Below are 25680 nucleotides of genomic sequence, written 5' to 3' on the forward strand. Positions count from 1 at the left end.
TCCTACATGTATTTTTCTCTCAAAGAAATGTGTGATATGGTCTGAATCATGCGCTGGCTTCTGTACTGCATGTGTGTAACGGGTTCAAACCATCTTCATCTCCATATATGGTCATGTTAACATAAATTCATTACCTAACACATCTGTCATTTGTCAATAAAGTATTTTCTTCCTGCAAGCCTTTGCAAACCAGTCAAAGTCTTTGAACTGATAGAGTGAGTCAAACATGCATCAGGATTTTGACCTTAAAAACAAACAAAAATCATGGTATGTAACCTTGTAATGGAAAAATATGAGCTTTTAAGAGACAAAAAGCTCCTTTTCCAAGGTTTCAGGATATCCAGAACATTTACACAAGATACCCTGGTTCCTTTTGGCCTAATTCCAATGATGCAGACATATGTGGACAATTAAGTACAGGGTTAAAATACCCCCCCCCCCCCCCCAAAAAAAAACAGGTCCTTCTAATCATACTTACACTGGTAACTTTGCGGTAGATCTGGGCAGCGTTTTGGCACTCAGAGTACGGGTACTCAGAGGTGGCCATCTCCAGGATGCACATTCCAAAGGCGTAGACGTCCACCGCCTCGTCGTACTTCTCCTCGTACATCTCCGGGGCCATGAACTCTGGTGTTCCTGTCAGGGCAGAAGTAAAGATCTCCCGTTATTTCTGTTGTTATGAAACATTTACACACACACACACACACACACACACACACACACACACACACACAGCAAATCTTTCTGAGTAAATCCAGAACAGCTTTTCTCATTTGCAAAAAATGTGAAATTACAAAACATCCAGGGATGAAATAGTTCCAGAAATGACAAATGTAATGTAGATCTAGAACGTTTACAGGCCGCCTTAGAGAATCCCCTTTAGACTTGGGTCTAAAAAGGTTTTACTGGATTGGATTCATATTTATTAAACTAAACAAAATGTGAAAGTACCAAGAAGTCTTCACAACTGGACACTGACACTAGCTGCTTGTATTTGATGAGATGGGGAAATATCCCTACTATGAATTCAGCCACAAAACGAAATGAAAAGGTAGATCATTTGTCATAATATTCCCCAGTTATCACAAAGATCAGGCGATTATTAAGCACTACTCGAATCAACTCATTAAAATGAAGAAGCCTTCTGAAATTAGCATGATTTGCTGATGTACATTTCCAGTGACCTTTTAGCTGTAAAGGGTTTGTAGTTAGACGTCATTTTGTTCCAGACAGTGTCTCTTTCAGCTCTAAGTGTAGAGTAAACAAGGTAAACCCTCACACACAGACCTAACTTAGTACTTACCAATGACACTTTTAGCAAAAGAGGCACTTTTGAGCGTGGCCAGCCCCAGATCCCCTATCTTGACAGATCCGGTCGGGCCAGTGATGAAGATGTTGTCACACTTGAGGTCACGGTGGATGATGGGAGGAGAGCGCGTGTGCAGGAAGTGAAGCCCTTTGAGGATCTGGCGACTCCAGCGCTGCAACAGCTTCAGCTTCATCTCCTTAAACCTTTTCAAGTACCTAAAAAAATAAATAAAGGAGGATAGGTTTAAACAATCCCACTCTAAACATAGCAAAAATAAAGCACAGGAGGAAGCTTTTATTTTGGAGAGAATAATCAATCTCTTTATTTTGACAGCGCAGAGGAAGTTTTAGTGACCTGGTTTAATTTTTTTATCACATCATATAAAAACAAAAGACAAGAGGATATCCACTGTATGAGAGCAGTGACACCTTCTCACAAAAGGAATGACCATAAATATTAACAGCTTCCAGGTGTCTTTTAAATCCGTTTTACTCACGTTTTGAGCGTGCCTGACGTCATGAGTTCGGTCACCAGAATGACGCACTTGTGGCCCTTCATCGTCGACTTCCAGGAGTCATGGAAACGCACGATGTTCGGGTGCTGCAGGCCCTTCAGCATGTCCACCTCCTCGCTGAAGCGCTGTCGCTCTGCCTTGGTCAGCTTACGTGTCTGCAGAGAGACAGAACGTGTTTGTTTACATGCACTGTAAGATCCTCACTTTTTCACCCTGCACTAGAAAAACTGTTTATTCTACAATCTGTATGCATACTTTACATGTGATTATGATGTCGTATCGAGGTTTCTAATCATAGTGTTCCCATGTAAAGCATGTACATTTCTGTATTGCCTGAGTTGCCTCAGCAGTCAAAGTAAACAAGTATTTGTTCGGTTATTTTTCCCTCAAAAACATAGCAACAGTCCGTTATATACAGTCGACATGAAAGTTTAACACACAATCACGTCACATTAAACCAAAGCATTACCTCGCCTGGTATTTTCTGATTTCTGGAACCATGAAAAGATGTTTACGTTTAAAAAAAAATAGGACTGGGAAAACCCAAATGTGGAGAAAAGAGCGTGTGGCAATGCCGACTGCTCGTTCACATAAATAAATAATAGATAATCGCACAAACAAACAAAGAATAAACTGTATCCTTGCGGCAGGATCATCCAGATTTTAAATAAACTGTGGTGTGATGGTTGTTCAGTAAACTATTTATAATGCAGTTGTGTTGACAGGTAAGTAGCAGCGCTGCGAAGGTTCAACCTCCTGGTTACGTAAGATGATAACATTAAAAATATGGAACCAATTTGATAAATCACTGTTACTTTAACTAATGAGCTTGCTCCAGGACTGAAAACCACAGGTTCATCCATCTGGGTGACCCCGCTGTTACATAACCACGCTCACTTTTCCTATAAGGGAAGCTCTGACTTTACAAACTTGAAGGTTGGGGGGGGGGGGGCGGGGGAGGGGGCGAGGTTTCCAAAATCCATGTAAACCTGAACCAAACACTGCAATCATGCTCGATGAACAAAGACATTTTTGTGCTTCCTCCTGGGATGAATGGGCCAATTTTACTGTTGCTGGAGTAACTCGGTTTTTGTGGTGTGTGGTTGGTGGAAAACTCCGGGGAGACTTGAGGGAACCATGAATCCTGCATTGAGGTGGAATTCTGGGAAAAAAAAAAAAAAAAACGCTCTGCATGTGTTTATGCTTACAATCAACATGTCCGCTGCACTTTCTCCTTCCTCTCTGCTTTTCCTAGAATAAGTCGGTGGGGTGTGTGTGTGGGGGGGGGGGGGGTTGCTGGAGGCAGAGAGTCTGAGGACCCACGAGTCACACCAACGAAAGGCCCCTTTTACCTGCGTCAGTCGCATGTCAAAGCTGCCACTTTGCACCCAAAGATTGAAACACGAGGCCCCCTGAGCTCGAAAGCAAGAAACAGAGGTGACTTCTGAGTGAGCGCTTTGCATCTATATCTACGATAATAATCAGTTTATATATCGACGACACAGGACGCAGCTTATTCCTCATATATGTAAGAGCTCTGTCAGAAATCATGTTGTGTTACGTTATGCAACATTCTGAGCTCAGATCACACAAACGGACATGTATCCTCTGAGTAGGTCACTTCTAATTCAATCATCATACATACAATTGAGCTTTGAGGAGGCCCAAATTGCACAATTATATAGATGTTGAGGTTTACAGCCACCTGTGTAAATATGGTGTAGCGTGCAATATGACAAAAAACCAGGGAGTGAATGTAAAGAGTTATCTCTATATGTGTATGCGTGTGCAGTTTACGAGATAGCCGGGGTGAGTGAGTCAGAGGGTTTATGGTGTGATGTACATCTGGTTATTATCTAAGTGCGATAACATCAGACCCCTGTGTAGCGAGCTGTGTCTCCTGTGGATAGCCGCTCGCGCAGACAGACGACGGCTGTTGCCGCGTGGAGTCAGCGGCGCGCTCATTAGCCGCGGTGTAGCAGCAGAGCCCCCTTGGATACCCTGCCACTTCCAAAACCACAGGACCTACTACAGCCTCGCATGCATGCATGGCGGGGGTGGCATGGTTGCACAATTCAAGGATGCTAAAGGCAGAGATTCTTGGTAGGAGCCAAAAAAAAAAAAAAAAAATCCTGCTGTGACCACACTGAAAAGTGCTTTTCATAAAATGTGAGCTGTCGCACAAACTGGGGTGATTATTTCATGTGAGTAATCGTAAAAACATGTCCTTGGTTCAACCCTCTAAAACGCAAAATTGTTCATTTTTTAAAGGTCAAAATGTGTAAAATAAAAAAATAATCATGTTGGTGTTGACTTATCGAGGCTAATTTAACTTTAACGAAGCCTCCGCCCAGTAAATACAGAGTTTTGCTCATACTATTTGATAATTGATTAATTGGTTTGAGTGCTGGTTAGGGTTTTTTTTTGTAATATAGACATCTCTGCTTTTTCAGCCTCTTTAATGTCTCTTTTAAAAAAAGGTTATATTTTCTGGTTTCTTTTGCTCCTTATAAAAAAAGACTCTGGACCAGGGGCCTTAAAATCAAAATAACCTAGGGGCCAGTGAACTTCTAGTCTGGTCAGGAGGCGGGGCCGTCAAGTGAAAAAATTCCAAAAGTTTGGGACTTTAGTGAATAGATAATCCATAATGATGTTGCATTTAAAATATATTTAGGATGATATTGCACACCATTTCAAAGTAAAAGTGTTTTTTATATATAGTTCACAAAAAAACGAATATCAAATCAAAATAACATGTAGCCTTGTAGAATTGAATGAAAACACCGACAGGGTTCTATATAATTAAACGTTGAATTTAATATTGTGATAAATGTTAATTATAAAAATATTGTTCACTGTCAATTTGGGCCAGTTTTCATTAGAATTATAGTTTAGGGCCACAAGATATCGACTGGGGGGCCTCATGTGCAGGCCGCAAGTTTGAGTCCCCTGCTCTGGACACTGGAGAACATAATCATTTCAAGGTTTGCAATAACAGCAACAGAATAACTAACAGATGAGTCAATTATCAACATAACTGCAGCCCCATGATTGTTTCCTTCATTATTACAGACACTTATAGATAAATTGGACTTAATGATATTTAGTTAGAGGCCCTCGTGTTTGTCTTATGTTAAAAATAATTTGTGAAGAGTAGGGCTGGGAATCACAGGGTATACCTCACGATACAATACATGGTCCGCAATACCAATAATATCACCATTCTGTGATAATCAATATATTGCAAGACAATCCCATAGCGATGTATCACGATATCTGTATAAGTGACAAGTTAAAGTGGAGGATTTCTCTATTTATTCACAACATGGAGAACAAAGTGCATAAAGTGTATTGAACGTGACCCACCCATAGTAAACAGTAGAGTATCTATCTAACTTTTCAACCATCTGCACAACCACCTTTCGCTTACTTCTGCCGTCTTTGAACAACAAGGTTAAAAAACAAAAAACACTGCGACACAAGACTGGAGAAGATGATGCAGGTGGGGAGGGCACAAAAACCAAACAATACATGTTGGTATATTCATCAGATCGGTGTGCGAGTGCCGTCTTATAATGCTGCCTCTTCCAGCCAGATGGTTTATTCTTAGTCACTGAGAGGTGTTTGTGTACATGTGTGTTGAGTTGGGAGGGGGGGGGGGGGTTGGGAGAGGATCTGCATTAGCCAGTGGTGGAAATATTTGGGCTCTGTGCCAAACTGAAGTGACATAAACAGTGTTGACGGTGGAGAAGCCACCGTCTGCACCCATGTTATGACAACCAGGAACGCGATCAGCGACACGTCGGCCAACATTTCCAGGTGAACCAGGTGGTTTATACACTGCGGCTTCGTACGCAAAACGGAACTGATGCGCTGATGTTACACTCAGACAGTCTGGCCAAGGTTTGGGGAGCATCCAGGGAGCGAGTGTGGAGGGGCTGCGGTATCTGACGGGGGAAAAGTAGGCCAAGTAAAATAAGTGAATTCAGTCATGCTTCGTATTGCCTACAAGGAAGTGTGTTAAGGGTTAGAAGCAGATGTTCATATTGAAGACTTGGGCCTGAATTCATTCTGAAAAGTCATTCAATGGATCAGTGGTTGTTCTGTTTTAAATTTAAAACCCCATTACATATGCAGTATATATCAACATGACACCCAGTCTAAACGTTGCTCATTAATGTGTTTTTAATCATTTGTCTGAAGGGAAGAGAGGATTAGACTTTGTCATCACAGTTGACAAACAACCTGTGTTTGGATTTGGACGCGTCAAGGGAATTGCGCCGTCAACTGCCCGCCAGCGACACTGCAGATATGTCAGGGGTTAGAGGTCACGAATACAACTACTCCACTCATAGACTGTCTTTGTAACTAAACTGGACTTTAATTAACAACTTGGTAATTTTTTCCAAAATGTAAGAAAAGGTAAAATGAAACTGTATTGTGTTATCTTTAAATATAAATATATATATATATATATATATATATATAAATTCTCTTATATTCAAACCATTGTCAAACGAGCTCACACAATGCCGATCAAGTCCGTCAACTCCACACGGCTCTCTGTGTTTCTAAGTATAGTGGCGTTCGAGACAGCCGGAGGCAACAACAACAACAATGAAAGGGCTGGACACTGGCTGTAGGTATGCAGTATGACTGAAAACACACATAAAAGCACCCGCTGCTCCAAAAAAAACCCAAACAAACAAACTAAAACAAAACAGGTCTTTCAGCATTTTTACGGGATAAACACTTCTCGTCTCCCCGCATGCCCGCCCGCTTGTGCGCTGCCACTGCATATACATAAACGCTCCCTCAGGCAGGTCACGCAGTATTGCTTAGTATAACAGAGTTTGAAGGATGCAGCATATTAATGACATTGCTTCATTTCTATTCACGAAACAGAGGCGGAATAATAACATCGACAGCAACACAAACCACCAAAAGTTACGTACTGCATCTTTAAGAATATTCCATTCATAATAAGCACAATCCAGTTGCTCAAATCCAGCTGCCATACTTTCAGGTGTACCCTGACCTCAGCAAAACACTAAAAGGGTCACAGGTGACTTCCATCTTCTTCTTCTTCCCTGTTATTAAATTATGTTAACTTAAAGTTCTGTTAACAGGCCATAATGCATGTTATCTATAGAGTTGCCATGCTGACATTCAAGAGCGCTGCTGACAAAGACCAGAGCACAGAAAGTATGCAGCAGGCAGGAACCTGCTCAGCTTCAGGATTACCAAACCACTGTCCATCAGAGGTGCTGACAACTGACGCGCCAAGCTCTGGGATTGAGGTCAAAGGTAACGTGGGGACCTCACGGGTCTAAGACTGACATACCTGGCCTTGACTGACACACACTCTGTACAAACACTCACAAACACTCTTTCACTGGTACACTGTTGCATTCAGATGTGGGTCCGGTGGACGGCAGTGTAGTCTTTCCCGAGGAAAGGCCCGACATGGTTCTGTAAATGGAGCGAGCATAGAGGGAGGTTAGCCATTAATCTCATAAGGATTGAGGATTGAAACCAGCCACTGACTGCTGCGCTCACTCTGAGAACCTGATCTAACTTGTGGCGCCCTGCTAATTAGCTGCACGAGTAAAAGAGACCTCGACGTAGGATTACTGTATACGCTATCCCTGATGTGTAGGATTTCAACAGTGAAACAAGGAAAACATGTCATAGAACAATGTCATACGGAAATCTATGTAACTTTAAAGGTGCATTGTGTAATAAATCTAAAGCAACTGGCCATAAAATCCTCCTAATATGTCACAGAGACTCAGGAATAATGTTCACATAACATACTGAACTCACCAACAACAACAATACAGCCAAAATATTTGCATTAAAAAAAAATATTTTGTAGACTGCAAATCATGTTTTGGCATGTGGCGCCACCTACCGCTGTCTACCAATCATTGCAGTCAGTAGAGTCTCAGCTAACGAGCAACCACGGGTTGCCAGTTACGTCAGAAAACGAAACCTAAAAGACCTCGGTATTTTGAATTTGAATGTAGTAACCGTTTTTGGCCACATTCTTACTTATGGCACCTTTAAATACTTAATGTCAACAATCAATCTTAATACAGCACTCTTTGTTTGTGTGGACACGCAACTGTTACGTAAACTTTACATTTGCACAGCAATTAATTGCCTGATATTTACACTGATCCTTGTATATGTATATATGCTTTCACCTAATATTGGCCAATTTATTGGTCTGCGAGTGCACAAGTAAAAGCCTGTCCTGTGAAGAGTGTTGTTTGAGAGCTGGAAGACCTTGTATCTTTAGTCTGTTTACTTTGTTATACTTAACTTCTCTTTCCCTGTCTGCTGTTTGCTTTTAGTCACACACTAAAACCTCATCTTCTATAAACAGCGCTGGCCCGATATTGAAGACTCTTCTTATAACACTCTTGCCTTTAAAAACTCAGCTTTGTAACTGTAACTGAGTACATTCTGATCTCTCTTATTTAACTATGCTCTATAACGCATTGCATCATTGCCTTTTGATGCATTCTTTAAACGAGAGCTTGTGATTATGGCAATAAAATGCTTGTGAATAGCGCTGTACTGAAATGTCAGTACAGTAAATATCTGAATCTATGGGACGGGACTTACCCAGGCTGATGATGACACATGGCAAATTTGTGATTTAGCAATGCTGCTTTATGCAACAATAAGAAGACGTGATTGACCCGTGGCACCTGCGACGTCAAGAGGACATTCCTCCTTTACTCTGGTCAAGTAAACCCTGCAAGAGGAAGCTTTCCAACTGCTGCAGGGGAGAATATATTAGCTGTTCTCGCTTTCTCTCTCTCTCTCAGTGTTATGGCATTTGCGGATAAGAGCGAGAATGGAACAAACACTTTGTCCTCTCTAACAAAGCCGGTGAACCATTGAGAGAGCACAAGACACTCGGAGCCCATGGCCTATGAGAGTTGTGTTTTTGTTTTTTTAAAAATGAAGAAATGTGAATGAGGTCAACGCAATGACTTGGAGGAACAGCAGAGAGCATGTGTTGCAGCACAGCCAAACAACGTACTATAACGTGGTTATGTAATCGTACAAAACACGGCGACAAAGACAACAGTATTGATGATAATGTCTGTGTTCGACTTGACTGCATTTTCTCTAAAGCTAATGTTGCAGCCAAAGGATTAGAAAAGCCTGCTTCACGGAGCAGCTGTGTGAGAATTCAATAAACACGTAATGTGTCACATGAGGTCCGTGCACTTCCATAAATAAGCATATATTCAGCAGCTCCTCCTCCCGCACAGTGAGGGACATTATTGAAAACTGTAGATTGGACATGAGAGACCTGTGGGCTCTTAGTGCTGCCTCGACTGGCCTCACAGCTGTGGCAACCAAAACACAACAAGGAGATTTGTGATCGGTTATTGCTATCCAAGGTGAAAGGGTCAGACATATTTGACCATAAACAATTTAAAGTATGAGAATTTCTTTGTTAAAACGTCGTATTTGTGCCTTTGGGGGCGAGCACATTTAGTGAGCAATAAAGTAAGCAAGATTTATTTGCTACTGAATTCTGAAGGTTGGTACAACAACACACCGATGCTCATAGAAGGACATCAATTCTTTTCGTAACGTGAACATAAAATAGACGCCGTCATCCACCTGTCATTTGGCAATTACCGCTATAACTTAAGACTTTTAATGGTCGCCCTGTAGAACACGGATTTCATCAAGTCATTAACATTCGTGTGTCGGAATCATCGAGCTCTCAGTCTGACTCCAAGAAATCAACCGATGCCTGAATGCCTTTACAATGTTTACGATAATTATCCACCAGGCTACTGTTAAACAGGCAACAAGCTGCAGCGAGTTCACGACCATACATATCTGAGAGGTTGGCCCTTGGGCAACGTCTTTGAACTGTGCGAGTATTTGCACACGGATGTTTTAATGGTGCACTTACAGTAAGTCCCCTCCACCACTGTGACATGAAACACTTTTTTTTAAACACACAAGGGGAGGAAAATGTTTTGGTCCCTTCCTTTCCTTTGATAAGTGATCAATAAATGCTCTTGGGTTTCTCATTAACAGTCCATTCTGAGGAGTTTTTATAACAATCAGTCAAGTCTGTAGTTCTTTATCTAATAAATAATTTCAGTTATCTGACTGAGACCTCACCATTAGAACCTGGTGAATATATTATAACCCCAGGCTCACAGAAAAGGTGCTTTTATCTCAGAGCACCCTGGCCTTCTTTGATATTACTTTTTTTATGAAGTCAAAAGCTGATAAAACCCCCTTGAATATCACTTGAAATTCCAAATATCTGCAAAGTATTCCAACATTCCCGTATTCACTTCAGGATCAAATAAAGACTTTTTTTTTTTTTTTTGTAAAGTGAAACACTTAGCTGAGGTGAAACATGAACCATGTGTTACTGAACAGTTTGTGTCTAGTTTATTTACTCCACTCTGGCTCAGGCTGCACGTACAGAGCAGCAAACAAGGACAGGCTATATCAAGTACCACTCGCAGATATAGTTTGCAAGTGTGTGCGCAATAGGTGCCCATGTCACGGGACGGCAACGACATGAAAGATTTATGAATCCGCTCAACTCAAGAATCAAAAATGACAAACATATCCAGCGCATGAATGCGAGCACTTCAGAAAACCCACGGCGCGCCGTGATAAACGTGAACTAAGAAAGCACAGTTCAAAACCTTGCCAGAGCACAAATGACAAATGCTTTCTGTTGACTGAGAAAACACATTACTAGTGTGTTTGCTGATGGGTATTGCAAGGTGCCAGACCACAAACAGGTACAGTCATTACTGTACACCAATGGCCAATTCATCCCAGAGCTCACATGGCACCCTGCACCGCGCAGACGCCTCCGTCGTCGCACAGTCCCAGCACACACGGTCAGTTCAGAAAAAGACCGCAGGTTACCCGTGGAGCAGTCTCTTCCCTTCCCACCGACGATGGCCTCAGAGCCCTAACAGCTATTAAAACTTGAGGTCTTTGGTTTGTTTAGGAAGCAGGGCCCGAGCTGCAAGGTGACCACATGTTTCACCCCTAAAGAAACGCCTATACAGTCACACTGTCAATACTGAAGACTGAGGTGAAAACGTGTTCCACCAGTACAAAGACTGGTGTTCCTCCACAAAGGCTGCTGTGTACTGTGTGATGATCATAGAAAAGTTGACAGTCATGATTAAACTATGGCCAATGGTCTTTGGTCAAGCTCGAGGTTAAGTTCATGGACAATTAGTTGAAAAAGTTCCAACTATCTGTGTTCTTGTGTCCTCCTTCACAACATCCATGAACCTTCTCAGTGGTCTTCCTCTTTTCCTCCTGCCCAGCAGCTCCATCTCCAACAACCCTTCAAGATCCTAACCCTAACCCAAGATAATCACCTCTAAAAGCCTCTGCATAACCCTAACCCAGTTCTTGGACAATAATTGAAAAAGTCTGCCTCCATATTGTCCTCTCCCTCATGTCCTTGTCTGTTACACCAGCTGTCCTCATGTCCTCCTTCACAACACACATGAACCTTCTTCTTTTCCTCCTGCTTGGCAGCTCCATCTCCTACATCCTAACCCAATAATCACCTCTAAAAAACCTCTGCACGTGGCCAAACCATCTCAACCTTTTCTCTCTGATTTTATTTCCTCAAAGTAAAATACAGAATGAATATCAGTGAAGGAAATATTATACCTTAATGCTTACAGTATGGATAAACAGATCATTCACACACAACAACGAGGTCTTAGAACATCGTGTCATGATCATGATCACACTGAACTCTGTGTGAGGAATCGATTTTATGGGGAAAACCAAGAGATCAGAGCTAATGTTACAAAGGGTTGGGGACAAAAATCCAGTAGAAGAGAAATGCATCATCATCCATAATATAAACAACTTGTGGTTATTGTGACATAAATTCAAATACATATCTCGCTGAGGAACATTAAGAAGAAATTCTTTAAAACTGACCTACATTGCACATTGAAACCTCTGTTGCGTGTGAATTTAAAAGCACTTAAGCTGGTTCATGATGAGTTTTTCTTCCCACGCAGTGTTCCAAGTCGATGTCTGACAGAACACGCAACTCAATTTTCCATAATTATTTACTTAACTATCACAATAGAAGGCAAATTACGCTTATCATAATTTTCTGGCAATGATGTCTTAACAATATTTAATATTATAACTTGACAGAATATTCTGCACGGCGTTAAACACGCACACGGAAAGTTCTTATTACAGTGTTTCTATGGTGCTTGGCCATAATCTTATCTTTTATTATTTGTCTACTAGAGTAAGATTATCATGCTTAACTTTCATAAATTAAACTCAAACAACTTCACTCAAGCCATTGTGAGTTCATTCACTTTACTTAACTGGTTTCTTGTATTTTATTCATTCTAAATTGGTCATTTCTTTGTGGTGGTTTATTTACCCCCTCTATCTATGTTCTGGACCTTCCTTATCACAGTATAGTGTGATATTAAAAGTGTCATTTCGATGGCAGATAAGAGACTATCACACAGCTAAGACGTGTATAAAAACACACACACACACACACACACACACAGTCATGTTCAAGCACTTGAGTTTCCATTAGTAACATTCAAACACACCTAAGTGCCCCCAGGCCGCTGAACACAAAGCCACCGTGCTCCATCGGTTTGAACTGTACCTTCAGTATCCACTCTAAAAAAGAGACTTAACACTATCAACACCAGCCAATGCGACACTGTTATCTCGCCCGCGTGATACAGACGAGCTCTATCCGGCACGGCAATCACCAAAATGATTGCGCACGTAGAACAGAACAGAGTTTTAATACGTGACAAAGCGTGGCCTTCCTCTCGGGGGACTGTGCCCGAGCTAATTTTAAGAAAACAAAACAAACTGCCCTCACGTCAAAAGTGACGCGCTGCCGCATGCGAGCGCAGGCTATCGTGGTGGGGCCTCCTTCACGTTCTCCTCGGAGAACATTGGCTGGCTCTGATAAGCTGAATCTGGCTTCAGCATGGGCCCTCCGAGTAAAGACAGTGTTGATGTTGGCTACAGTCGAGCTGATAGGAAGCCCACAGCTTGTGTTATGTCACTGAACACTAGCCACATTCAGATAAAACTTACACAGCCAGGCTTCAATGAGGCCCAAGTAGGCAACGCAAATCTAGGACTTGTGCCAAACTGGGTTAATTCTCTGCTGTTTTAACTCGTAACTCTAAATGCAAATGGTGCACGAGACGTTAATTTAGTTTTTCAGATTTAATTTGACCCATTGCTATTATATGAGCTTATAACTCTGAGTTAAAGTGTAAACACATCAGCTTCCAACTCTATACCATGCGAGCCTATTGTCCCTGCTACAGTCATGGGCTTTAAATCTCACAAACTAAATGGGCGAAGTAAATCAAAGTCACCACCACAACACACACACACATCTCCTTTATTCTCGCTTTAGTCCTCAGATAATGTCCGTTTTCCATTTCCTGTTTCTTACCAGAAACAATGGCTCCTGTTTATTTTATCTAACCAAACAGATAAAGACGACACTTCATATTCTTGTAAATGCTAATAAACTGTGAACTTTTCAGTCGATCCATTGCTTTGTCTTAAAGGGGACATATTATGCAAAATCAACTTTTTAATCATTTAAATCCTCATAGTTGGGACTCCAACTATGAGGAGGTCCTATCAGTCGGCAAAAAGATGACTCACTCACTTTTGTGGTCCTGCTTAGTCTAAGTACAGGAGATAAAAAAACGTGTGATGTTGACTTCCGCGCTCACTGGGACGTCAACATCCGCTTTGTCCGTAAAAGGCGCGAGAATGCTGGCGAGGTCAACAGTATCTGAAAACCGAAAGTCCGTGAAAAGTTCTATTCTTGGCTCCACAGTGCAGCACAGAGTTCTACACAAACAGTCCACCCTCAGAGGATTCATCTGTCCAGTTGATACATGTTATAGGACGGCAATGTGCCTGCTAGAGCCTGCAAATTATTATTATTATTATTATTAGTTATCATTAGTGTTGTTTGGGACATACTATCGGTTGAATGATATAACCTGATTTTTAATAGAATATTTAAATTTTGTAAATTGTAATATAAGATAAAAAATACAAAATAGGGACAATTATAGCCATTTACAAAAAGCCCACTAAAGAGGAGAACACATTTCTAAAAGCAACTATATGAGTGGTTGGTACAAGGGTCTGTGATATAAGATAAGGTCTAAACATTTAGAACAAACAGCGAAATCTTAATGCCAGTGAAGTGAGTTTTTTTACGAGTGGGGCAAAATAGAGTGCTTGCACTTTTTTGTTACCAGTCTACGTTGCTGCAACTGCATTTTTGGGCCTATATTAGAATGAGTATTAACAGCCAGCTCAGCGTGTCGTATCACCAGGAGACAAAGTGTGCTGGGGGTAAGATTTCAGGAAACTCTAACCAGTATCGTAATAATAATAAAAAGAGTCCATTAGCTTAAGAAAATGTTTGAAAAAGAAATTGTGACCACACAGAGTCCTCTTAATCAGCAGAAAACTGTCTCCCACTTCGTTTTTTTTTAACCAGCTGAAAGTTGCCGTGTCCTCCATTTGTCTTGACATGGAATTACTTCCTGCACGCAGCACGGGAATGTCGCCAGGCGACATGAGCTCCGATAACTGAGACAAACAAAGACAGAGCTGTGTGTGGAGCTGATAGGCTTAATTTGTTCATATTTAAAAGTCACACACTGGGGTTTAAAAGCATGGCCTGAATAAACACAGAAATTGCTGTAGAGAACATGAAATATGAGACTATTAAATTGTCTGACTGTCTGCTGAGGGAGGGGCGGGGGAGGGAGCTGTTGGAAAGAGCCACCCGGGTAATGTGCAACCAAATGCCCTTTAAAGAAGGACAGGTCCACGCAGGGAGTGACGACCAACGTTTTATATTCGCTGCAGGTTTGTGACGTACAGCAGCAGAGATAAAGCGGGCCGTAAACTCTTACTTTTGAGCTGATGAATGGAAGTGTGTGTGTGTGTTATTCGCCTCCACGTTTGCCTTTACGCTCACCCTGTGTTACCTCCCTTGCACCTGAGTCACCTGTGGACCTATGGGGGTGGGGGGTTGCTAGGTAGCCGCCGCCGCCTGGGAATTGATTTTTTATTTCAGCAATAGAATCAGGCAGCTGTAAACTTACAGACACACGTTTTTATAGCTCTGCACTTCCACATTTGAAGAGTGGGACATACAGTAGTGGGACATGTACCTTTCTTGTCGCCTAATTACCCGACACACTGCAAACATGTCTTTTGCATTCCCCCCCCATTCATCTGGCATACTGTACATTTGTGTGGCGCTTCATTTTGCCTGATAATATTTCAGCGCCACTCAATCTCTAATTTTAGCTGCATGAGTATGTGTATTAGAATAGTTGTGCACCTCCGGGGGACAGGTGCTAGGTACCAAAATATAACGTAAGTCAGTAGCGTCACAACATGCAACTTTCATGAAAGAGTCTAATTGTGTCGTTTTAATTTTGTAGAACAAAAGGTTCCATAGGACAACGCCCACACTGACCTGTAATAAACTGTACTGTGCACACAAGGAAAATTGCCTCATTGGTAATTATGACTTATTAAAAATGATGAGTGCATTACTGAGAATTAGTGCAGATGTGCGTTCACGATTTTTTAAGTCCAAACTTCCTGCAGATTATAGCTCAGGCTTTGTAATACATAGTTAAAAGAGGCTTACGGTATTTCTACTCGACTCGTGATGACGCACCTTCGACTGCTGCTCCGTCAACATTACAGGAGCGACTGTGTTTAGCCACCAACAGCCACCTTATTGTGTTCTTTAAAGTGAACCGGTGGGGACACATGTGGACGAGGACGGGGGCAGCGGTCGCCAAGTCTGTCCCTCGTTCAAACTTATCACAACAGCAACCATATCAACAATGGCCACCTTTAAGCTTATTAGGGAGTGATTATGGCAGCTTAACTGGGCTCATGTCTAAAGTGAGGAGATAAAATAGCATGCTTGTGGTGCGTTCCGGATGTAGTCATAAGTCGGAATTTTCGAGTTCCTGGTCAAACGCCCCCTCGGGTAAGATTTCTGACTGAGAAAGTTGGCACATAGGATTCCAAGATGGCTGCCACTGCATAAATATATTTTAAAAAAAGAGTGTTCAGTCTTTATCCACAGATATGTTGCTGTTTGTGTACACGAAGTGTGTTGTTACTGGCTGGAAAAGCATGTTTTTTCAGACTTCTCAACTAGAACGTGGTCAACTCGGAGGGGACATCACTCCCACTTCTGACGTAAACCGAACGCACCATTGTTTCTGACATGTCCCCCTGGCCACAGAGCTGCAGCATCATTGATTGTTAATGTGTTTCCCCTCGACAATAGCAGGGGTGGCACTTTAAAAAGTCAAAAACTCAAACGATGACGAACCCCCTGCTTGTGTTTTTGTCTCGAGGGTGTGAAGCAGCTTTTTCGACTGTGTTGTGTGGCGGCACAGGGACAGGGGACAGGGGACAGGGACGTCTGTGTCTTCCACAGAGCCCCGGGAGTGACTGGGCTCCTACCTCCACTAAGTGGACACCTGTTGTGCCAAGTGACAGGTGGTCTCCTGAGGCAGAAGACCCCACCTGCTAGTGCTGGGAGGCTTGGGGGCGGATTCACCTCGCACTCTTAATCCCTGACTGTCTGTGCTTCGGCACTTTTGCAGAGTGACACGACAAAGACAAAGACTACCTCTGGGTGTTTTCCTTAAACGACTTTTCTTTCCCTCAAGGATCAGAATAAAATCGAGTGTTGCCAGTTATATGTATGTAGTTCGGTGTCAGACGCGCAGGGCTTCATTTAAAGTGTTGTCACCTGATACTGATTCCAATCTACGTCACACACAAACTACAAATGTTAAAGGTGGACTTAGACTTAAATCTTTAAATCCTCCGCAGTGCAATCAAAAAGAGGTGGCAGCTGTTAGTCAGGCTGTTTACTGGCTATGTGTCCATCACTGTTATATATATATACACACACATATGTACACTTCTAATGTTTGTAATGAGAATCACACCCAAATACGGATGCTAGACCATCACAGAGGTCCTCAGTCTGCATGTGAGACACTCTAAGAGAACTAGCTTTGGTGTGACCTGCTGGTTGGTAATGAAAACAGAGATTAGAGGGGATCATGGCAAGCAGAGTGGTTCAGTTGGCCCGACAGGATAACCTGGGTTACCATGCACAGGTCTGACACAGCCTATAGCTCAAGGTCAAGGAAGAGTAAAAACGCAGTAAATTAGCTGCTTCACATCAACTGTGAAGGGAGGGGGTGGGGATGTTAGAGCCCTGAGGGATAGGAAAGCAGGGGAAGTGACTTATACACAGTACCTTGCTTAGATTTGTTGCTGAGGAAATAGAAAGGGAGGTTAAAGTTGCAATTTGGGTGATCTATCTGTGGTTTTATGTCACACTTAACTTATCCCAACTTAAAAGCCCTCTTACCTGTAGCTCACACCATGCCACCTCCACAGTAGTCTCCGTGTCCAGTCCTTTATAGACTGTCTTGAAGGATCCCCTTCCAATCTCTATGTTGAATTTCAGGTATCTCCCATCTGGTGAGGTCGCCACAGCTTTGGTCTCCACGTCTTCCTTCTCGTCCTGCTCCCACTGCGTGTCAAACTTGATCCGAGACAGGATCTTGTGCTGTTTATGCTGAGGTTCGTTTTCAGAGTCGGAACTGGCTTCCCTCGATCTCGGCACCGGGTGATCCCAGTTGCCAGAGAGGGAGCTGGGTTCCTGGCTGCTCGGCGGTGTGTTGGAGCTGGTCCCCGGGCTGGAAACGGGGGACGGGGACGGCGGAGACTCGTCGGTTTTCTCATCCTCTGCTCTGGACTCGGACAGTGTTGGGATATTCTCAGCGGACCAGGACAAGGCTTTGGAGAGAGCGCCGCTGTACAGAGGCGAATCGATGTCCATGCTGATTTTCTGCAGCCCGTAAGAGTTTCTCCGTGCGCCTAAACCGTGCTTCCTCAGCACGGATGGCACCCGGGACAGACAGTCGTCGGTCATGTTCACGGAGAGTCCTGGGAAACCGCGTCCTAGTATCTCGACCTGTGCGTGTGACATTGTTGCAGGTTCAACGCCTCCCGTCTTTAGAGCCTAAATGTGGAGATGGCACCGGGACAGTAGAGTACCGTTACTTTTCCATGATGTCAGTGGCTTTAATCAAAAGGCTGGACTACAACACAACACATACTATGTAAAACTGTCTGAAACAACTATGTCTGAGCTGCCTTCAACCTGTAGAGCCAGCCTTGGAAATGTTTATTTAAATGGAAAAAAAAAAAAGGAAACAATACTTACTCATAACAGGCGCTGTGTAAAAAGACGCTGCACACAAACGCACACATTGACGCAGAGCTCCTTTGGAATAACGTGTCTTCTTCTCTTCTCCTCACCGATTCCGCAGCCATAATCTGCGCTGAAAGGACGGAGCTGCCTATATGAACAGAGCAGCGGAGGGCAGCGCGTCCTGTGCGCTCCCAGCGCAACAACTCCGCCCCTCACGGCTTTGACGCGCCTACAGGTCGAGCCAAAGGGAGTAAATTACAGGAGTGTTTGCAAACGAATACTCGGCAAAACCACAACATTTCACGAGAATGTTTTCCCTGTAATTTTGTTTAATAACTGGTGTCTAAAATGATGTATGGGATTTATTAGAATTAGGATTATACTATTATTATTGTTGTTATTGAAGGTGGTGTTATGATTATGTGTTACAGAGAGGATGGATGAATATAATGCGTTTGCCATTTCCTTGAATTGGTGAGCTTGAAGTGGTGCCAAAGTACATTGGAAGTCCGTGCGTAAAGGACGTCTCATCCTCGCGTCAGTGCGTTTAAAGGCAACTCCGATTTCCCTGAATTTAGAGATACAACCACATCACAGCTTCTGTCCATCTGTGCTCATTTGATAAGCTGGAGATGAGAGATGCGCCGCGGGTTTGTTTCACCTGAAGAGGGAGCTGTGCCGCCTGTTGCTGCTGAAACAGGACACCTTTATCTCCAGCACAGGGGCCCCCTCCACCTGTCTCATGCAAGGTCACAGGCTGCCTTATCAGTGAACGTACAGGAATCACTCATGTCATCGTCAACGCAGGCTGAGACACTGTGGACCACGATCCAGTCACACACTGTACAGCTGCAGGCTCCATCACTGTGGTTTCAGTCTGCACGTCTTGCACCATTCTGCCCACTGTGGGGGCGCGGTTACCATTACCCACCATGTTTTTCCTCAAACCAAAATATAGAGTTATATGAGGCATGTTGAGCATTCAGAAGTCATTGAAAAAAAAAAAAACATTTAGCAAATTTCTAATTTATTTTCCTACATGATATGAAAAAAAGTTGAATACAGAGAAAGAGAGAGAATAACAGGAGTGTCACAGTAGCTACTGCACAATAATAAGATGACAGCAATGTGTACATGAAGTCCACTAGTATTACACTCTGTTGGATCAAACCAGGATTACTGGTTTGAGTCTCCATGGTGGTGTTCCTCTTCTGGAAGCATTTATTCTCAAAATAAAAAGTCCCTCTGGTGTTATGTTCTGGGATTTGTTTGAGAGTCTGGTTGGAACAGAACAGAACAACCAAGCTAATTTTACCAAATATTTATGGGGGGAAAAATGGCATAAAACCTATTTTATTTACAATATATAAAGAGTAAAGTTACAGCTGTTGGGGAAAGGTTTTCCCCTAAAGTATTTAGAAATAAAAGTACTTAGAAATAATAGTATTTAGTCCCCTGATATACTCATTGCATTATTAAATGGCAACAAATGTTACCTGTGACAACTTAAAACATGATGTAAGACGTCACTTCAACTGCTATATTTCCCAAGAAGAAAAGGCTATGAAATTGGGACAAACCAAAAGGCAACATTTACTGGACCAGCACCCTCCATCCAGGCTGGGCACTGAAGTGCAACCTTGTATAGCCTTAAATGGCTAAATATTAAAATTTGCCTGTAAGGTACAGTACGAGGGCATTCTCCCAAACAGTGTGTGTGTATGTGTGAGAGAGAGAGAGATTCCAGCACTTTCTCAAAAGAATTTGACTCCTTTGCCATCGTCCATGGTGAAGACTTCTGCTTTGCCTTCCGTTTGTAAGGCTTGCAACGAGCGCAGAAGCATCCATTCTTCAAGACCATGGAATTCTGGGACACAAAACAAGTTCACGTGAGACGGTACAAGGAAAAGGTGATATTTTTAATACCTTAACATGTAAAACTAACATTACAAGGTGCTTTTAAATATCAACATTTTCATATTGCAGGATGATAAAAAGGTCAGGTTGTTAACATACATAATCAAAACATAACAAAAATTGCAAAAGTTAAATAAACTGCAGCAGCATTATTGTGAATCTTGTAGGATATTACTATAATGATCTAAATTTAAAGTAGCACAAGCACAACATATCAAAATAGTAGCAGTACTTAAGTGTAATTGCTGTGGTACTTTATGATATTTCACCACAATGAAATTAGCAAATAAAACAGAGGAACTACAAAATTGACAATAGTAAAAAAGCATTCTTATGCATATTTCTAATTCTATCACATCTTTCAAATGGGATCTACTAGTTGTCATTTGTTTGCGCATAGAAATGATGCCGATAAACGTGATGTAATGTCATTTAATGATATCATACCTTCACCCTCTGTGTCATCACCATTGATCAACTCATACAGTGTAAACACAGAGTTGACCATCCCGTTTTTGGAAATCTATAATGTCAGAAAACAGAATAATGGTCAGTCATAAATGTTTGCTACAACAGTTACGGTTTCATAGCATTTTTCTTTCCTAGCATTGAGGTGATTATCTCTCAAAACTTACTTTAATTTTCAAAAATAAAACCAATATTGTTGTTGTTTCTGAAGGTGCACACTCTGTTCTGTTTTTCTTCTCAAACTTAATTAAACCTTGTTACACCTACAGCCAAATTTGAAGATTTCTGCACAGATTATCCAGAGGGAGTTTAAGTGGCTCACAGGGAACTTGAACCCACACAATGTCCCAATTATAATGCGACAATAAACAGAGCAGTTTCTCTGTGCCACTGACAGAGTGTTGAGCTCACTCCTGACCTACAACCTCCTGTTAAAACTAAGTTATTGCACGTGTAGCTCTGTCGCCACAAACATTAGACTTTTGTCTCGTCTGTTTACTTCACTTTAGGCTCTGTCTTTTTTTCTAAGTCGTAAAACAAACCAAACTTGACTTGACTTTGTCTGCTCGTATTATTCCCACACCTAGCTTTATGTAACAAACTGGCCCTGGTCCTCTTTGTTGGGTTATTTTAAAACAGGGTTTTCATTCTGCTTTCCTGGGCTTCATTTGTAAAACACCAGTGTGGTTACCTAGGGACTCAAACACATTTACATGGATGGCAGTAACCTGGTAATGTGTGTTAAAATAGAGCAGGCCAGTGAGTTTTCTTCTCTAAGCAGAGTCCAAAGCAGTACTTGCTAAGTCCAAATGTAGTAGTAGCTTACAGTGTATATTATCCTTTTTTTTTTTTTTTTTTAAATAAAAACCTTGTATGTCATGCTCAATTTTACATATTTTATCTGTTGAAAGTAATTGATAATCTTACTTACTTACTGTTAAAATGCTGAAAGATTAAATGTAACACATCCAATTCCCCCCCTGACGATAAATAAAATATTATGAGTCTGAACTCTTCTTCCTCTTTGCTGCTTGAAAATACTTTTTCTACCTTGTTTCTACCTTCCATACACCCGCTTATCAACAACCAAAATGCAGTTTCATAGAGAGGACACTGAGTTTCTTCATGCAATGACTCACCCACTGATATATTAGCTTTCCCCACTCCTCTGGTCGTCTCCACATGACTAAACAGCGGGATTTGTTTTTGTCCAGCCATTCAAGATTGCCTGAGGTCAGCCAAAACAATTTAAAACATGGATATTTATCAATTTGCAAGAAAGGAATGCAGGGTGAGACTATTGAGGTGCAAGACCTGATCTTAAACAGTACAGCTCATTTGAATCATGTACATGCAATGGTGTAACAATTGTTTCCCTTCTGTTAAAGAATCAAAAGCCCCGTCTACACTTGTTATTATAAGGCTGGATTTGCCAGGTAATACGAGTGAACACTTCTCTGCTGAGGAAAATATGTTATATATTATACTCTGCTTATTACACAAGCATTAGTAATATTCATGAAGTAATATACTTATAAAGATTGCTAATACTAGCTTTAAAATGTAACCTTATAATACTGTACCACTGACTTTAGACCAGGTTTCACTTCCTGCTGCCACAAGATGGTATTGGTCCAACAAAGTGCCCGACCACATCTGACTGACACTCATATGGCCACATGCACATTTGCTTCTTAAACAACACATATGCTAGGCTGGAAAATGTCAACAGTGTGGATCTTAACACTAGCAAAAGTACTTGCAGGACAGAACAAACATCTCGACAGAATTAAATGTACCTTTTTTTCTCAGTTCCTCAAACACAACTTGAATTGCTTCCATCGAGAGTTTTCCTGGAATTCAGTTAAGGCTGATAACACAACAGTGGATTCACTTTCAAAGCTCCTCTTCTCACTCTAAAAAAAAGCCCTGTTTAATATGTTCTCACATCATGAAAGTCTAATGCTCACTTTTATTTAATATTGTCATAAAGAGTTATTGAATAGTGTTGTACTAAAAAGCATTTCATAACTAACTCGCATGAAATTTGTGTCAACTTTAATATCCTCTGGGTGAGGTGTAATTTTATGTGCCTATATTAAAAAGTGCACCTATAAACCTTTGATTGTAGACTAAATTTAACAATTTAGGTCAACACAACGAGAGATAACAAGGACTTAAAAGCTGCATTTCTAAAAATGCACTTAATAGATCAAGCAGTGCAACGGCTAAAATTGGTTTACGCACAGGTGACCTGGAAGGATACGTTCTATCTTCTTGTTGTTGAACACAGGACTTTCTTGAGCTTCCAAGACGTCCAGGGTGTACAGCTTGTGATGCCGGCAGTACGACAGAGCGAGAGAACACCATGCTGCCAGTTGCTTCTGTCTAGTGTCAACATTGGGCTGTAGCCTGTCAATAATGAGATGAGCAAAAGGTGTAAAGCACATCTTCCAAAGGGCAAAGACACCAAGATTGAAGTCTGAAAAATGCCATGTAAATAAAGAAAAGTGTACTATTCCTTTCTTTGTTGCAAATCTACCAAACAATGCAACCTGAGATTTAATCTGTGACTGTTTTTTTTGTTTGTTTGTCTGGGACTTAAAGGGCCATGCTCTAAATCATTTTCTTTTAACATATAAATTAGGTTCAGTGCCTGAAAGTGTTCTGCTTTTAATCATCCATATTGTCTGTATTATTTTGGCATAGAGCTTCATTTCAATGAGGTGCATTGTTAAATTGGATTAGCACATTTTGGTCAGTTTTTCCTTCTTTGCAGTAAGCTTAAACCTTAGGATTGCAGTGGAATTAAGTCACGTGACATTGTAGGCCTGTGGTACAGAGTTTTAATCCTCTATGCCACTACTGTCCATCTATTAAGGAAGCCCCTTCCATGTAGTTAAATATCACTTTACATTGAAAAATTCAAGTATTTCCAAAAAATGACTGCAGGAGATAACACATTTATCACATATTATATTAGCAGTGAGTTTTAAGCATAAGGACACTTATAAATAATATATCTGTATTTGCACAGTCCCAGTAATTTAAAATAGTCAAGAGTGTACAGCACAAAACACACAGTTAATATTCACTGGACATGAAGTGATTACATTTGTTGTATTTGCTCATTATATCTATGTTTAATTTCAGCATTGAGGTCTTCTAGATAGTAGTCACTACAGCAGAGACCAATGTGCTGATCACATATACTGTCATCACTACTGGTTTGCATATCAAAGAATATAAAAATCCCACTTCTTTTGAAATACTGACGAGTGGTTCACTTTCTTATCCTTGGACTGACAAAGTCCCAAAGTGCAGAGTATATAGTTTCTATAAACTATATAATCTATATATATATATATAAAAAAAAGTCAAACTACTCTTGTTTTTAATATGCAAGGCATCACTTCCATACACACTATTACTATTTTATATATATTACTATATATATTATACTATTACTATATATTACTAGATTGTTAGCTACACTAAAGTAGGGTTCTATCTATTTAATATTTGATGTTAGTAACCGTATTCTCTCATTTGCCTATTTTTGAGTAAACTACACGTTCACCTCTGGGATATTTCTCTTTGTCGTGATGTTTCTCTTTGTCTCTGTGTATCACAGAACTAGGGGGGACTCTGGTTTAATAGTAGATTGTTGTTTTGGTAAATGACACATGACAATGAGACAGAACAGGCTATCAAAACAACTTGCTACGGCTAACAGCTAAATTATCTTACACACCGCAACATATATATAAGTACAACGTAGATGTACTAGTGTATTTGCGCGATGCGCTGCCTTAACATGCGCTGAATAAAGCCGAATGAAGCTGTTAGACAAACTTCTGAACGCCAGTAGGTGTGTAAATCCACTTCCCTAGCTGCTTCGTTTAGCCACTTAGCCGGCTAACATGGTGCTAGCTCGTAAATTAACACGCTTCGGTTCGAACAAAATAGATACAACACCGGCCAATAACAAATGCTAATTCATGTTCTGCATATGTTGCTTCTAGGAAGCTGACTCACGTAAAAAACGGTGGGAAATTGTACTGCCAGGGCCACTCAAAACTCATTTCACTTGATGCGGTGTTTCACAGCTGACAGCTTCCGGAAGAGCGTCCACCCTCTCAAATGTGTCCGACTAACACAGACTTTGCTTTTATTAACTTTAGTAAAATGAATTATACAAACACAATGAATTTGTATCACTTTAAGCTTTAACGTGTATTTTGCAGTGAACTATGCAATCATAATACATGTGACTACATATCACTACATTTTGTGACATTTTAAACCCACTTTTGTACTTTTTTGTCATACTATTTGTAGTTAACTACTAATTACTTCAGGTATTGCGATTTTAGTCGGAAAAAAAAATCCTCACACTAACCAACTGGATGCTTACACATTAAAGTGTGACTAATAATGAAACAATAACAAAACACACCAATGCACTATGCAAAGTGACCACTATCATTTTCTATAATTCTTAACATGTAGGTGGTTAATACCCCAGTACCAGCATTTAAGTGAGCTTAGTCTGCAAGAGTGAAGACGACCAACGTTTTTTCTTTACAAAGTTACTTTATTATTGAATATGTTGTGCATTTCCAACACCTTTCAGCATAAATATGCCATCTATATCTATTTACAATGCAAATCTCTTCTAATATTCACTTTTACTTTTCTTGGTAAGCTTGAATTTACTGCAGACTGTCAAATATATGTAGAATGTATTTATATTTCTATGTTATAATCCAAGTTTCTTCAAGTATAGCATGACTGAGAATAAAACATGTTTTACAATTCAGTGAGGAATAACCTATATGATGCACAGGTATTCTGTTTCAATAGAATTCACAGAAGGATATTGGTATTAATATTAATTTTTTTATACATTGCTATATTACAATAAAACAATTCATGGGTAAAAACGAAACTGGAATAATGCAGCATTAGAATAAAATTTCAGTTATTGCAACGTGTGATGTATACTTTCAAATCCAAAACTAATTTTAAATCATAACACTTTCTACAGTATAGATTATTTAATTGTTGAGGAACAGAACTGATGTCTGGATGTGACATGGATTGTATTAC

General features: G+C 41.0%; 2 protein-coding genes across 2 annotated transcripts in view; both read right to left on the reverse strand.

Moving 5' to 3' along the window:
- wnk4a (WNK lysine deficient protein kinase 4a) overlaps window positions 1-17958 on the reverse strand; it is a gene marked incomplete at its 5' end in the record, with an annotated part of 36469 nt that extends 18511 nt beyond the window's left edge. Inside the window, 4 exons of the mRNA XM_083903476.1 lie at window positions 479-636; window positions 1304-1524; window positions 1806-1978; window positions 17335-17958. Of these exons, the coding sequence (XP_083759602.1) occupies window positions 479-636; window positions 1304-1524; window positions 1806-1978; window positions 17335-17958 (1176 nt within the window). The remainder of the gene's footprint in view (window positions 1-478; window positions 637-1303; window positions 1525-1805; window positions 1979-17334) is intronic.
- Window positions 17959-19257: 1299 nt separating this feature from the next.
- On the reverse strand, window positions 19258-24700 carry vps25 (vacuolar protein sorting 25 homolog). The gene is made up of 6 exons (XM_083903505.1): window positions 24607-24700; window positions 22835-22980; window positions 22368-22421; window positions 21708-21796; window positions 20548-20623; window positions 19258-20050 (listed from the first exon to the last, which is right to left on the reverse strand). The coding sequence occupies exons 1-6, from the start codon at window positions 24651-24653 to the stop codon at window positions 19938-19940; spliced, it is 525 nt and encodes a 174-aa protein (XP_083759631.1). The 5' UTR covers window positions 24654-24700; the 3' UTR covers window positions 19258-19937.
- Between the last annotated feature and the right edge of the window lie 980 nt (window positions 24701-25680).

This window comes from Microchirus variegatus (assembly GCF_963457635.1).
Source record: "Microchirus variegatus genome assembly, chromosome: 17".
Lineage (NCBI taxonomy): Eukaryota > Metazoa > Chordata > Actinopteri > Pleuronectiformes > Soleidae > Microchirus > Microchirus variegatus.